Source organism: Cydia splendana, chromosome 7 (genome assembly GCF_910591565.1).
Source record: "Cydia splendana chromosome 7, ilCydSple1.2, whole genome shotgun sequence".
In the NCBI taxonomy this organism is placed as follows: Eukaryota; Metazoa; Arthropoda; class Insecta; order Lepidoptera; family Tortricidae; genus Cydia; species Cydia splendana.
In genome coordinates this window covers 3,541,207-3,557,679 of record NC_085966.1, presented here as the reverse complement: position 1 = coordinate 3,557,679, position 16,473 = coordinate 3,541,207, and the positions used below count along the sequence as shown (strand labels likewise).

The following is a 16,473-nucleotide window of genomic DNA, read 5'->3' as shown; positions in this document are numbered from 1 at the left end:
TTGGCTGTTTTGAGTCACTCGATGCTAGCCGCCGCCATACAATCGAATTTAGGCTTTCAATTTAAAACGATATGCTAACTCGGTAGTTGCAGTTGTATTTTGTAAAATTGTCGATGTATTGTTATTATTATTTTTGCTTGTATGTAAATCTATGTTGACGTGTAAAAGTGCCCTTGTGGCTTATTTGCTGAATAAATGAAGTTTGAAGAAGTCTTACATACAAAACTTATAATTGCTCTATTTTCTTTTTAACGACGAAAACTATTTAACTATCATAGATATGTATATGTTACGTCAGTGTTCATGCCAAGTTTCATGTAATTTAAGCATGTCGCTTTAAAAGAGAGCGCAATTTCGATTGTATGGGAGCGGCTTTTTGGCGGCGGGTTCTTCGCGTTCGGGCGCGGGTCAGGATTTTCAACCGAGCCTCCCAGCCCTGACCTCTCTGTGCGCGGCGCGTAATTCTATTAAAATAACTTGAGTCACCTACTTTTAAATAATATTATAATATATCAATATGTTTGAGTCTGGTGGTGGTTTTATAGTAATCGTAAACTACCCGTTACTTTGATTCGTGAGGTAACCTTAAACATCAATTTATAAAATAAGGTGTTGGTTTCTAAACACTTTTATCATGTACTATTTCCGTCAAGGTCGCCAGCCACATCATAAAATTCTTAAGTTCGCCTGCAAAAAAACAAGTGCCTATTACTCAAAAATCGATGATAAAGGTTACCACACGAAACAAAGTAACCACTGTTAACGGAACTAAATTCCTTTCTACTGTTTTTCGTCTATATCTGAAGCTGACTGTATGAGTTAATCTTAGGAGACACTTACCTCTTCAAACATTACTATTCACCGCCTCCATTCAGCCTTCCTTATTCAGCCTTAAGTGTTATTTCAATCCCCAAACATTGAATCCAGGAAATTAGAGGTATTGCGTTTATTCCAAACATAAAACCATTTACATCGCTATAATGGGTTTCGAGGCTTGACATTTTTCAATTCCGTGCCGTTCTGATTTCCGGCAACCGGACGCGGGCAAGATTAAGCTGCATACGTGAACCGTCCGGCTGAGACGGCCACCGGATTTTTCCGGGCTTTGTCCGGCGGGAAAATGAGGTTTCTACCTGGATTTGAGAGAATGGGCATAAAGCGGTATTTTTGTGATTATGGCGGAAATTGTGGGGATTTTTTCATACATGAATAAGGTTGCAATAATGCCTTTAGACACGAAGTATTTTGAGATTCGCCTTTCTTTTAGATCCACGCAGACACAACCATTTTATGTAATAAAAATTTACGCTTTTATTGTCGTAGTATATTGATATAATGTATATAATAATCGTAAATACGTCATAGGTCATACGTAAATAATCGTAAAATAAATAAAGCTTTTCATGCTTTCGAGAAAAACTGCAGAAAAAACATGTTTTCCATGTGAAAACCTAATCAAATAGATACGTATCTATTTAAACAAAATTACCCCTTCCTTTCGCATGATTAAAATTAAAATCCAATGTTGTAAGTTGAAGCCTCCTCGACGCTCAATAGACTTCATAATTTTAGCATAAAAAACATTCTAGTAGACGATCAAAACTTTTAAAAGACCTGACATAGGTACAGTCGAGGTCAAAGTATGTTTACACTTTTGCACCTTCTCTCTCTTCTTCTGACCGATTTCGGCCAGAGCGACTGCATTATATTATGCCCAAGAGCGGGAACTGTAGGAGCGAAAAATGTAAAGATATCTTTGACATCGACTGTACACTGTGAGGATGTTGAAAATCCATCTTCTAAAATTGTACTGCCATTTTGATTGAGATTTATATTCCCTCATCAAATAATGCCCCACATAACTGTATGCTTGTACTCGTATCTCTTGGCTTCTATTATCTCAGCCCCTAAATTAGGTATGCCCATAAATTAACGACCGAAATATTAATAGAATAGAACCTCTCGCTGGCACGTGCTCCTATCCCGATAGCTTGCTGTGACGGAGGGGATGATATAATATCTTTAGGATAACGTAAACGGCTCGGGAGTATGTTATCATTACATGTGTTACTATGCAAGGGCAGACTCTAAGGGCAGGCTCGATAGAAAAAAAAAACAAAAAAACATGTCTAATTTTTAATTAGATAATTTCAATTGTATGTCGTACCCTGCATACCACAGCAATATATTTTTATTCAGTCTATTTACTGCCTGATATCAACAGCTAGTAATAAAACAGTTATTTTTATCAAACAGTATGTAGGTATCTACCGTAAAATGGGGTGAGTTGGGTGAAATTTGACTTTCAAACCTCGATGAAATTTTATTTTTACATGTGAAAACTGAATGGTGTATATAATAAGTGGTTCGGACATTTGTATTTTAGTCTGTATTTTATTTTGGGTAGTTCCATTTCATAACTTTAACGATAAAGAGGAAAACCCACCTCACCCCGTAGTGCCTCGTATTTGGGGTGAGAGGGTTTTTCATACAAAGGTGAGTTTGGAAGATTGTTGGATCGTTTTTTTTTAATTATGCGTATTACTATAGCCCCATTTTAAATTGGAATACATTATTTTTGTAGCAGTAGCCTTAAAATCCCTTCTCACCCCCCTCTCAAACCTTCTCTCCCCATTCATAACCCAACTCTCCCCGCGAAACCTACTCACCCCGTTTTACGGTACATAATTATCGTTACCATATGAACATTTTTATCGGCAACTGCTGAGCATAGGCCTCTCTTCGAGTACGCCACTTATCCCGGTCCTGAGCTAATCTCATCCACCAGAAGTGACCCACAATCCTCCGAATGTATGTACATAAAAAAACCGTATAATTGAAATCAGCAAGCTAAGCTGAATATTTCAATTTACAAGCACAAAAATTTGTCAGCTTGAGGATTGGGATCGATTTAAGGATTACTCACGTTAGACCGAGCCGTGTCCGGGCTAGAGCTTCCGGTGCTTCATTTTATATGGAAAGCGTCACGTGATCACCTGTCATCTGTCATAGAAAAGCAAGTGTCGGAAGCTCCGGCCCGGGACACGGCCCGGTCGGCCCGGTCTAGGGTGAGTCATCCTTTATGCCGCATTATCAAACTTTTCTGCTTATTTCCACCAAAAAACTAGTTACGTACCTAGTTCCTAAATATTCCAAAAACTACTAAAACACAAAACGTTTCACATCGCATCTGCATGTACCATAATCTCATTAGAATTTCCACATTTACTGCTAAAGTACTTATAGAGGATCCTCTGTCCGAGTACAAAAGGAAATTACTATCTCCCTTACGGCGGGCTGTGCATGGAGCGTATGCATAATAACCAACTGGCCATGTAAGTATTATTGTTGAGCGAGTGCGAGAGAATTCAGCTCTTAGTAGAACCAGTGTCATATGACCTTGAGATTTGTAACAGCTAAGGTCAGTTAGGAATCTTAAATTTTCTTAGAGAAATGTTCAAAATTTTGACTGGCTATTGCCAATTCTGGGGATTAGTTGTCAAGCGGACCCCAGGCTCCCATGAGCCGTGGCAAAATGCCGAGACAACGCGAGGAAGATGAAGATGATGATTATTGCAAACCGGAGGAGTTGGAGGACGCATTCGGATGATTTTCTTGGTTGGTAACCTCCCCAACAATGCGTGTCATGGATTTTTTTAGTTGCCTGAAATAAAGAATTTCATTTCATTAGCGTGTGATGGACGGAGTTATCATAAAGCTCCCGTCACGAGTTAATATCGCTCAATTAAAAGGGCTGCATTATTACCCTGTCACGTAAAATAGTGCGACCATCATATCCGTTCTGGTTCATCAACATCATCATCATCATTTTAGCCTCCTGTCGTCCGCTGCTAAGTATGCTGTCACTATTGCGGCCTCTCTTCGTGTTCCCGGTCCCAGGCTAGTCTCAACGAACGCCAGCTTATTTCACCAATCCGTCAACGTTTTGCTCCCCTACCATCTCTCTGCCTGGCAACATATCTCCCGCCTTAGTGCGGCGTCAGATCTCGACATTCATTATTCGGTCTTCAAGCTCCATGGCTCTCGTCTGTGCTACTTGTATTTTCCGTCCTGGTTCAGAATCGTTAGGCAGGGAATCATAAGATGAGAGCAGCACTTACTAGATTCATCACATCACAGATGATGTTGAAAGCAAGGGAAAAATGCGGTCACGGTGGAAGGATTTGTGTCCCTTACGCTATATATTATTCAATCAGAATGAGTTCTTAATACTGGTTAGTCTAAGCTAGCAGAGGCTTAGTACTAGTGACTGGAACATCAACCTGGTCACATTCAAAGTTACTCCTCACTCTGAATATTTAGCTCAACCGCTCCCCAACTACGAAATTGAGGCTTACTCCTTTATAAATAATAACCACTTTACAATGAACCAAGTTCCAAAGACACTACAACTTTGATTAATAAGGTCCCGAGTTTGGTCTAATTCTCCAAAGTTGGCCTGATGTTAATAAATATTTCATTTGAACACTAAGACAACTAATATTGCTGGTGTCTTTGCTTAGTAAACAAGCTTTAGTATTACAAATTAGGCTTTGTCTGCTTAGCGAAGTGAGACAAGAGCAATCAGGAGTTTGTAACTACTTTTGTGAGTCAATAGCTATCGCATTTACATCTCGAAATCTTAGTAGATTAGGTAGGTAGTAGGTACCTGTTGTTTATGACAACTTGTTAGTATGTACCTATCTAGGTTTGAAACCTATCATTGCGTTGTATCTACAAGTATCGTATCCAAAATTAAAAATCTGTCCATAAAAATGTCTATTAGCAAATATTTTTTTCGCGATTTCGCGGTTGGACCCATAGTAAAAGATGCTCAGTATAATCCCATAACCTCCCTGGCAACGGGAATGCAGTTATTTTTAGTCACCCTGTATAAAAATACCTATTCATAGCACTGGTAAAAGTTCTACTTATGTTTTAGTAGAATTTTGTAAGTCCAATTCAGGTTTAATCACTTGTTACGGTTTTGTTTCCATTTTGATACGACTTTCAAGATTTTGATATGGTCATGACAATTGGCGCATGTGAAGTGAAGTGAAAGCTGTGCATGAGATACCAGACGCAGACGCCAATCATCAAGACGATAGTCACTTTTATCGAACTGAAATTTGCATAGTGACATTAAGTCGAATTCAACTATCTTGAAAATGTAACATAGAACCCTGTAATATTGTGGCAGCGATATGTAACATGCATACTGTTCAGTAGCAGGTCCACCATGCTGCTTGTTCAGACAAGGAATCAGCATTTTCTATTGCAGTAAAGTGCGTCTGGAAGGGTTCTAGAGGATAAACAACTTACCAAGGTTGCTTAGGCCACCTTGACTTCTTATTCAGGGCTAGAACAACTTACTACCCAGAGCCATCGGACGAGTCGTCTCTAAGCACCTAGTTTTAATGGAAGTGTTTCATGCTACTCCGATACTACATAATGAAGAATAGGTTTGAAAAAGTTCCTTGATTTTTGTTCTTACCCAGTCCACAGCACGAACTCCAAGGTGTCGGGATGCCGTGCCGCCATCAGCGCGGCCGCGCTCTGTATCAGGTTCCAGGAACTATCGCAGGAGTGGTCTCTGTGCCTCTCGTTCCGGTGGTTGTGTTCCATGCTACCCCGGTGTCTACATCCTGAGGAGAAGACATACTGTTAAGAAATGTTTTATCACTGTTTTCGAACATGCTAAATGGATGGCCCATTATGGAAATGGCTTAGAACTACCACAAAAATGCATGTTTAATAAAAAATCCAATCAGGATTTTAAGAGTTGTTTTTCTCCTGATCAACTAACCGTAACCATAGCAACGAGGGACACTAAAAAGTTGATTCGCCATTCTCTAACAGTGAAGTCACTTAGCATAAAAAATCCTGATAGGTACTAATCAGAAAAATTGCCATGCATAAGCAGTTAAATAAATGTTGTTCTATTGTTCTTATAAGCAAAGAATGCTGGAGCATAAATTTATAGTTGGTTTAATAGATCTTAGACCACTGACGGCGTTAATTCGGGCCGCCTAGGCACAAAGATAAATTAGAACTTTAGATTTGTGTTTAACCAACACTTAAGAGGTTACTTGTAGTTTCCTTTCCAGTTACAAACTTTGATAGCAGTTAATTTGGCTAAAGCCCTGAGGTTGGTATTTGGTATCAAACTAACATAAAGACAATTGGAATTATATTGTTAAACACTGTTTAGCTCTGTTTAAATTAAGGATACTAATATGCTAGATGAATGATAGATAAAATGATAGATGCTTTGCAAATTCACTATCCAATCATCCAGTTTTTGTATCAGTTTTGTGCTAAAATTACAAATCGACAATTTACAAATTAAAATTCAAGAAGAAAGCATACTCCAATCTTAAAGGCCTGCCCATGGTCACTTGCAACACCAAAGGAGTTGCAAGTCCATCATCATCATCATATCAGTCAGAGGACATCCACTGCTGGATATAGGCCTCCCCCAAAGAGTGCCACAGTCCAGAGTCTTGCGCCATCCGCATCCAGCGGACTCCCGCGACCTTTACCAGGTCATCAGTCCACCTTGTGGGGGGTCTACCCACGCTGCGCCTTCCGGTACGTGGTCGCCACTCGAGAACCTTTCCGCCCCAATGGCCATCGGTTCTACGGGCAATGTGCCCCGCCCACTGCCACTTAAGTTTAGCGATTCGGAGAGCTACATCGGTTACTTTGGTTCTGCTGGAAGTTTGGTTCTGCAAGTCCATGGGCGTCAGTTATTGCTTACAACCAGGCGAGGCGACTAAATTAATCAAAGAAACTGACCAGTGATAATTAATGTAAAAAAAAAGTTTGAACAATCTTATGTGCTTGGTGAGTAGTAGTAATATGCGTAGGGCAACCTAATGTAGTGAGAGCAACGTCGTAATAAAAACCCTCTAGGGGAAGTTAGTAATAAAGGCAGATATAGATTCTGACTAACAATTTGTTATGGTTCTAATGGTTCTAATCTTGTTATGACACGACCTTGGCGTTTGCTCACGCTAATATTAGGTACTATAATGTTCTGCCGCAAGAGTGCAGCACTAAGCTAGCTAGTAAACCATACAGTAACTTATACATAGGTACTGCGCCTTAAACTGTTTTTGGACAAGTTTTCACAGACAATAAAATATGTCATTAATGCATCAAGGCGGTTTGTTAACAAGGGCCTACCGGGAAGCGCGAAAAACTAAATTTAATTATCTGCCTCTTTATCGCTCGGATATGCAAGAGTGATAGAGAGGTTAGTAACGAAATTTCGATTTTGTTGTTTCGCGGTAAACCCCAAGATTGTGATGAATAGTGGCAGTGGCGCCCCCTACGCAGAGTTTTGCGTAATATTCCCTATTGGTGTGCGCGTAATGCTGATTTATAGATTAGATTAGATTAGATATATTATATTTATTTCTTAAAGAAAAAGACACAGTATTTTACACAAAAGGATAAAACAAAGGCTTTCACTAAAAGATCAAGAGTCACTATATGACAGGAGTGGTGTCATTAGGCATCTCGTCCACGCTTATTTGTGCGCGTAAATTAAGTGTCAAGTTTAAAGTATAACAAGATCAAAACCATTACAAGCGTTTTAATCAGAATTAGCCTCTGTTTCCTGGGGAAGTACATAATAAAGAGAAAGTTAACAGCAGTGACGGAATTGTGGCCCCGTGCTTAAAGGTTTCATCCAGTGACCTAGACAGTAGTAAAGTTTGTAAAGGCGTAAACCTCGTTTCAACCGTAATTTTATAGTTTATTCATATGAGTTTTACGACAAAATTTGATGACACCCGTGGTAAAAAAGATAAGTACGTTACAAAATAAGTAATTAAAAAAAGACATAAAAGCATCTTTATAGTATACCTGTAGTCTACCTACACTTTTAAAATAAATAGAATGAATAAATAAATATCATAGGACATTTTTACATAGTGACTAAGTTCCACAGTAAGTTCAAGAAGGCTTGTGTTGTGGTATATATCTATACATATAATAAAGCTGAAGAGGGTCGAAAGTCTGTACATGGAAGATATTTGAAAATAAGTTGCCTGGGGATACTTAGAATTGATAACAGAACACGTTCCAACAGTTTTTAGAATTTTTGTCTGTTTGTCTGTTTATCTGTTTATCTGTTTGTCTGTTTATTTGAACGCGCATCACGTGAAAACGGCTGAACGGATTTTGATGAAAACTTTACTAATCTGTCGAGAAAATCCCCGGCCAGGTTATAGGCTACAAAAATTCAACCCCTAAAAGGGGGGGTAGCCACAATAATCGATTGACTTAAGTTTGCCCCTGAATCGTATGGCGCTACTTAGGAAGGAGGGGCAAACTTTTTTCAAATATGCACATATTTGAAAAAAGTTTGCCCCTTAACACTATAGAGTACCCTGATAAACTAACAGGTGGCGCTGAATTTAATACGATGTGACATAAATAAGCCACCGAGGAAGGATTTTGCCAAATTAACTCTAAGTTTAGAAGACCCCTCTTCTAAAATTTCAATCAATCGTACGGATATCAACAAATTTATTTGAATAATTGTGTTGACTTAATAATACAACAAAATTAAACGACAGTAAATTAATTGCCCCTCATTGCACAGTGCCATCTTTTGGGCTAGCTGAGTAAACATTAAGTAACCAAGAAAACTAAAAATGGGTTTACATAGTTACGTAGTGGTAAAATAAACACTATGTGTGTTTATATAATCAACACGCGTATAATTGTATAAAATTATTTATTTTCTCCGTCATGAATTATACCTAATCGTAATTATATCGCATCCATATCAAATCCATATTCATACGTATCGCCTCCTTTGAAAAAAACACATTGACCTCTGTCATTTGCAGTGCCGGATTAACCCTTTTAAGCAAAATAAGCATTGCTTAGGACACCATGTCTATAGTTCGTTTTTTTTAGCATTAGAAAGAACTTGAAAGAAGGTAAGCGATCTTGACATGTCTTTTAATTGAAAAACGCTTTTTAAAAATCAGTAACTGTTACTTATGAAAGCAGAAGAATATAAACGATCGTATTAGATTCATAATTGTTACATATTTGCCGTAAATTATTTTTAAAATGTGTTTTTGAATTAAAAGACACATCGAGATTGTTTACCTTATTTCTAATGCTAAAAAAAACGAACTATAAGGGGCACCAAAAATTTACGAAAAAAATTCGCGCTCGCTTCGCTCGCGTTTTCAATAACATTCTAAGATGCTTATGATAAAGGTGAACATTCGGGAGGCGGCTGCAGCAGCATTAGGTACTCTGTTGCAACGTTACTGCTGCAGCACTGTCAATTTTCGTGATAAAATGATGTGACTGATTTCCACACTAAAAGTAAAAATGTACAACTGTCTATCAAATTGCGTTTTTTTATATCGAAAAATTGTCGCTCGCGTTTTCAATAACTTTCTAAGATATGATAAAGGTGACATTCGGGTGGGGACTGCGGCAGCATTACTCTGTTGCAACGTTACTGCTGCAGCACTGTCAATTTTCGTAATAAAATGATGTGACTGATATCCATACTAAAAGTAAAAATGTACAACTGTCTATCAAATTGCGTTTTTTATATCGAAACATTTTCGCGCTCGCTTCGCTCGCGTTTTCAATAACTTTCTAATATATGATAAAGGTGACATTCGGGTGGCGACTGCAGCAGCATTAGGTACTCTGTTGCAACGTTACTGCTGCGGCACTGTCAATTTTCGTGATAAAATGATGTGACTGATTTCCGTACTAAAAGTAAAAATGTACAACTGTCTATCAAATTGCGTTTTTTTAATATCGAAACATTTTCGCGCTCGCTTCGCTCGCGTTTTCAATTACTTTCTGAGATATGATAAAGGTGACATTCGGGTGGCGACTGCAGCAGCATTAGGTATTCTGTTACAACGTTACTGCTGCGGCACTGTCAATTTTCGTGATAAAATGATGTGACTGATTTCCGTACTAAAAGTAAAAATTTACAACTGTCTATCAAATTGCGTTTTTTTCTATCGAAAAATTTTCGCGCTCGCTTCGCTCGCGTTTTCAATAACATTCTAAGATGTTTATGATAAAGATGACATTCGGGTGGCGACTGCACCAGCATTAGGTACTCTGTTGCAACGTTACTGCTGCGGCACTGTCAATTTTCGTGATAAAATGATGTGACTGATTTCCATTCTCAGCTGAAATGCAGCAATGAACGTCACTCAATTTACCAAAAAAATTCAATGTAATCTTGGAGAGGGGGCACCATGGTCAAGAAATACTTAGGGCATCAAAATATTATTATCTTAATCCGGCACTGTTCGTTTGCGGAGTCAAACGATTTGGGACTCGCATTTTATACGCATTTACCATGCCTTCCCGAAAAAAATCGAATCATTCGCGAAAGTTTCGCAACGCATTGAGGTTACAAGGGGCACGTGGTCTTCCTCAGGAGTCTGAAGAAGACCCGGTAAGTGGCGCTCTAGCCAGGCAGGCCGCTTCGCTTTCGCTCGCGCGCGTATACCTTACTGTATCGTCCGATATACACCTACTACTCTGTCGTTTAAATCCTTAGAGAATATAACCAACGGAGACGCCATGTCTATAATTTTCGGTACACAATAGTCTGGCGTTTTTTGCGGGGGAGGGGCAAATCAAATGTGTACCTACGTAACGTAAACATAGCCATGTCAGATAAACGTCGGTTGACCATTGGCCGCCTATTTTCGACAGAGGGGAACGCCTGTTAATGACCACTCCGTTTGGTTATATTCTCTAAGTTTAAATCACGTGTAAAATTTGAATAAGGGCGAATAAAACTCTTGACTTTGGAGTGTAGTTTTATTTAGTGGTACCTAATTGTAAAATATTTTATCTGGACTTCAGTCCTCTAGCATATCCATATGTCAACTTTACTTCAAGTTCCGCCTCCAGGGGAGAGGGAGAGAAATTAGGATTAGAAATTAGCCGCTTACGGCGCTTACTGACACAGACCGAATTACACGCGGGCGGAGCCGCGGGCACAGCTAGTTATATATAAATACTTAAATACATAGAAAACACCCATGACTCAGGTACAAATATTTGTGCTCATCACACAAATAAATTGTGGTGTATGTGTACAGATACCCATACCGGGATTCAAACCCAACCATCGGCTTCATAGGCAGGGTCACTACCCACTAGTCCAGGTCAGTCGTCAACAAAAATAAAAACAAAATGTTTAGTTACCTAAAGACCGTATCGTTAAGTATAGGGACAGATAAAACCTGTGTGGCCAGTGTTCATCATTATTAAGTTTTTATTATTGTATATATATGTTAGTTTGTAAGGTATGTATCTATGGGCATTATAGTAGCCTGAAAATAAATGCTTTGATTGATTGATTATAAGCATGCACGTTTCTATAAAGAGTTTTTAATCGAGTAGTTTTGACGAGCGGGTATAGAAAATGTAGAGTGATGTATTCAATTAAAAAAACACCTTGTTCTACCACAGATAAAATTAAGTAAACACATTCATTTTGTAACATATTAAAGAGGCTAGCTTTGGCGAAAAATTTGGAGGTGTCGCAGACGTGAAAGTAATAATTTTTTTTTTTTTAAAGTAATTGTATTTTTTTTTCTGTTTTGTATGGCAATATATCCTATAATCAATGTCATATAATTGTCTTCATATTTAATTACACAAACGGGTCTACCGCGATATAATTTCATTGTTTTTACCTTTAATTCCGACGTTTCAGCTGAGTTGCACCAGAAGTTGAATTAAAGGTAAAAACAATGAAATTATATCGCGGTAGACCCGTTTGTGTAATTAAATATGTGTACAAAACGCGAGAGTTTAAAGTGTTATATAATTGTCTTTACTATATGCACATTATACGTGACGCATGTCAAAATCGGCTGGCTAGAAAATAATATTGAAAAAAGATCATATTTCTTTTTTTATTTTAAAACTATAAACTTTTGGGGGCTAAAATTTTGCATACTTGTTACCAATACAAAGCCACATCATCGAAAAAAAATATAAGTCAAAACTCGCTGGGGGCAGATTCACTTAGCTTATCCTGCCATGACCTTTTCTTGTAGTATTTGATAGCAGTCGTTATTGTTACTCGAGAGGATTAGGTAAATTTCGTCCAAACCATATGCTTTACGTCGAGCTCCCAGGACGAAATGTGTACCTTATTAAATCACTAATTAAACACATGTGTAATTTTGAAATAAAAATATTATACCAATAAAAAACGGTTAAGTAAAGTTGTCCCCATAATTAACGATACGGTCTTTACTCTATAGAGTGAATAAGCTTTTAACTGTGGCCGTTCTTAGTCTTAATATGTCCAAACAAAAGTAGTTGCATTCGTCGTCAAAAGATCGTACTTAAAGTAAAACATCATCAAAAACTTTACAAACTAGCGACTCAACCACGTAATGTTGGTCATTTCGCAGATCATACCGCGCGCGACCAGCAGCCGTCCTAACTGCCCTCTTGGGACTGAGCATTAAATAAATAACCCTGGTCCCGGGAATATAGAACCTTGGAAACAGACTCTGCCGCGCTTAGGATAAGAGCAGTAACTCTGTACAAGAACAAAGTATATTAATTGAATGACGTTTCAAAATGAGTTTCTACTCTTATGGTAAGGGGTCGTCCAGAAATCATGTGATCGTTTAGGGGTGGGGGTAAGAAAAATATCACGACTGATCACGATGGAGGACCCCCCGGTCAGAGAAGATATCACGTGTAATTTATTTTCAAAGCGGGAGTTTTAGAACTGTCACAATTTGAGGGAGCTATGAGACGTTTTTCCACAATCATCCGCCATTGCCATCAAAAACGAATGAATTCATATGATAATATGTATGTATAAAAGTGATGAACAGAGTTTTACCTTGCTTGTTTTTGAGACATAGCATCTTGAACATATACGCAATGCAGTAGAAACGACATTAGACTTGCTGCGACATATCACCAAGGGGGAGGGGGGGTCAAAAAGAGGCCAAATATGATGACATGATTTCTGTACGACCCCTAAGCGCGGCACTAGGGAATGCAAATCTGTTATTTTCGGTTATTTTTTGTATGGAAATTATCGGTTATTAACCGAAACCGCGGTTATTTCCATACAAAAAATAACCGATTTGCATTCCCTACGCGGCACTGTTGGTAACGTAACTTATCTGATTACGAGATGGTCCACTTCAAAACTTTTGAGAAGAGCAAACCGCAGTAGAAATCACCAGTTTTATAAATCTCTCATACAGCCGAAAATATGGTTTTCCGTGGTCTTAGAACTCTATATGTGATTTTTTTAGTATCATGAAGTTAAATCGTATGTCCAAAGAGCCGCAATCGTATATCCAAAGAGCCGCGGTTTGCCAACCCCTGGTATAGTATAACCAGTGTTCGGCAAAGTCGGTGCCACACGGGGTTAATAACTTTAATCATTATACTATTTAATAGGGATATGCCACGGGAATTCTGGATTCGTGTTAATTATATTACTTCCTACTACTTACAATGTTTCCAATTTTAACAAGTTAGTGAAATGAATTAATTTATTAACTAACAGTATAATAATGAACATGGGTGAAGGTTTTATTCCCCTCATCATCTTCCTCGCGTTGTCCCGGCATTTTGCCACGGCTCATGGGAGCCTGGGGTCCGCTTGGCAACTAATCCCAGGAATTGGCGTGGGCACTAGTTTTTACGCAAGCGACTGCCAGCAGACCTTCCAACCCAGAGAGTAAACTAGGCCTTATTGCGATTAGTCCGGTTTCCTCACGATGTTTTCCTTCACCGAAAAGCGACTGATAAATATCAAATGATATTTCGTATGTAAATTCAAAAAAACTCATTGGTACGAGCCAGGGTTTGAACCCGCGAGCTCCGGATTGCAAGTCGCACGCTCTTACCGCTAGGCCACCAGCGCTTCTAAAAAGGAAGGTTTTATTCCCCTAAAGGTATAAAATCACCCCAGAAAACAGGTAGGTACATATGTATCTTGGTCTGAAAACCAATTGTGTTACAATTGTCATAGTAACAAAATGTAATTTTTAAGGTTCCGTACCTCAATTAAGTTTAAAGTTGGTACCATTACCATTCTCACCCTCTTTATCTCCGAAAGTACTGGGTATAAAATTTCGAAATAAATACACAAAATAGTCCCTTACCTAAAGACTTCAGGAAACCCATTAGAAATATACAGTCAAGTGTGAGTCGGACTTAAGAACTAAAATGCGGTTAGGCAGTTTTAGGGAGACAGCCGCAACAGTTTACGTGAAACGTGGTGTTGTTATTGTTTGATGAACTATAAGAATAATGCAGCCTATATACGTCCCACTCTGCCGTATTCGAACTTCAAGATATTCACAAGAGACGACACGTACTAGATTCATTCTAGATACGTTATAGTTTAGATATTAACTATAGTTCTCTTTTGCAGCGCAATTCGGGCAACCAATGTCACTTTTACGTTAGATGGAGTAAGATATCTATTAGATGTGAATTGGATCTCTAAGTCATATCCTGTGGAAATCGTTCAACAGTATCTCCAGAATCGCGCAAATGTCAAATTTGACAGGTTAGATCTTAAACATATCGTTATCGTATCTTGGTGATGTCTAAAAGATGTCTAATAGATGTCTATTTCAAAATCCGAATCGGGCCCACTGTTGGGCACAGGCGTCCACTCACTGGCGAGAGGACTTGGGCTATAGTCACAACGCTAGCCCAATGCGGATTGGTGACTTCACACACACCTTAGAATTTTTTCGCGGATGTATGCATGTTTCCTTACGATGTTTTCCTTCACCGTGTGGAGTACGGAACCCTTAAAACGCGACTACGACTCGCACTTGGCCAGTTTTTTCGAGCTTTTACTCAGTCTTCAACGTGATTTAAATTTATTTGTCATTTCTGCGGCTTCATTGATAGGTTTCGTGACATTGCTGGCATGTTAGGTATTTCGTCGAATTTGCGGGACAATAGGGCATTATATTTCAAGATGGGAATGGCTTCGTCTGCGGTCTGATTGTTATTGAGACGTCAGCCTAAAATAAAATAAATAAAGCATTTTGATTTAAGCTACCTGCGTGAAGCCTTGTCGATTGACCTTTTAGTTTTCATTTTTTGTTTTATTTGTATTATTATGTGAAAATATTACATAAAACGACTCGATGAAAATCTCATAGTTTTTGAGATATTTGTACTTTTATATACCTTTTATGACCAAGATTCTTATAAAAGTGCCGATATCTCATAAAAAAGAGATTTCCATTAAGGGTAAATTTGCTTAAACTTGTAGCCCATCAGCTGTTCTATAAATTCTTAAGCCTTGGCGTTGGTTTTACGGAAACCCTGTATATTCCGCATACCGCGACCACAAGACGACAATAAATAAAAGCATATATATATAATATAAACAAACCTCTATGTAGCTCCAGGGAGTTGTGGAACGGGTCATAATGGAGATCTGTGATGTGCCAGAAGTACCCTGCGAACAAAAGTCCGGTCAGTGCGGATTGGAAATAATGTGCCACAGGTGGATTTGTGGCGCCGTGTGTTTATTTTGAAACATACGAGTATGCCAGAATTATAGTGAGAAAAAATGCCAGAATCCCTAGTGTTACCTGTAAATTATTTATTTTTGCCTTCCTTTATGTAATACATATCGCGCATTGGATTACTCTGTAAAGTGGTGGTACTCTGTATTATATACTTGATTATTAAATAAATAAAAATAAATTTCATTCGATACCGTGACGTGACCTACGCATTTGTATAAGTCTCATTGTCTATGGGATTTGAACATCGCGCCAAGCGGGACGTTTTGGAAACCAAAATCTCATACAAAATGAGACTGAACGCAAACGCGTACGTCACTCTACGCTATCGAATGTGACTTGCACTAGGGGTAATACTACTACTGAGAAAAGAGTAATAAAAAGAAATAAATAATAAACAGTTACGAAAATAATAAATCAAATGAGCAGGCCTAAATATTACCCAATTTGTGATTCTAGGTAGGTCTGAATAAAAATTTGACAAAGGGATAGTTTCGCGCATAAAACTGCTAGCTTATTAAAGGGACCAGCATCAATGTCTTAGACAATATTTAGCAAGTACCTAAACTTTTGAGGTACTGCAACACGGACAGAAACGGCCCGGTCCGAACTTTAAAATACACACGTCACATACATACATACATACGTCAAATATTACGTCTAGATACGATATGGATTAGATATGTCAGTGTCAAAAGAGACGTTTTTATTTGAAGAAACGTCACTTTTAATATTGACATATTAATTCTTTTGACAATGTGTGATAACAGGTGTTACCTGATAACTGTTTACTTAATACCTTATTTTTCCCTATTGTGTCTAGTATATAAGTACCATATGAATAAGACATATAAACATTCAGCATGCAGTCTGAGCGAAGTGATGCATTTGCACCACGCATAAACTT

At 38.3% G+C, this 16,473-nt stretch overlaps 1 protein-coding gene across 1 annotated transcript in view; it reads right to left on the bottom strand.

The window, feature by feature from the left end:
• Window positions 1–16,473, bottom strand: part of LOC134792007 (acid sphingomyelinase-like phosphodiesterase 3a) — a 94,801-nt gene that overhangs the window by 18,292 nt on the left and 60,036 nt on the right. Inside the window, exons 3-4 of the mRNA XM_063763120.1 lie at window positions 15,431–15,496; window positions 5,495–5,645 (exon numbers count right to left, since the gene is read on the bottom strand). Coding sequence (XP_063619190.1) covers window positions 5,495–5,645; window positions 15,431–15,496 — 217 coding nt within the window. The remainder of the gene's footprint in view (window positions 1–5,494; window positions 5,646–15,430; window positions 15,497–16,473) is intronic.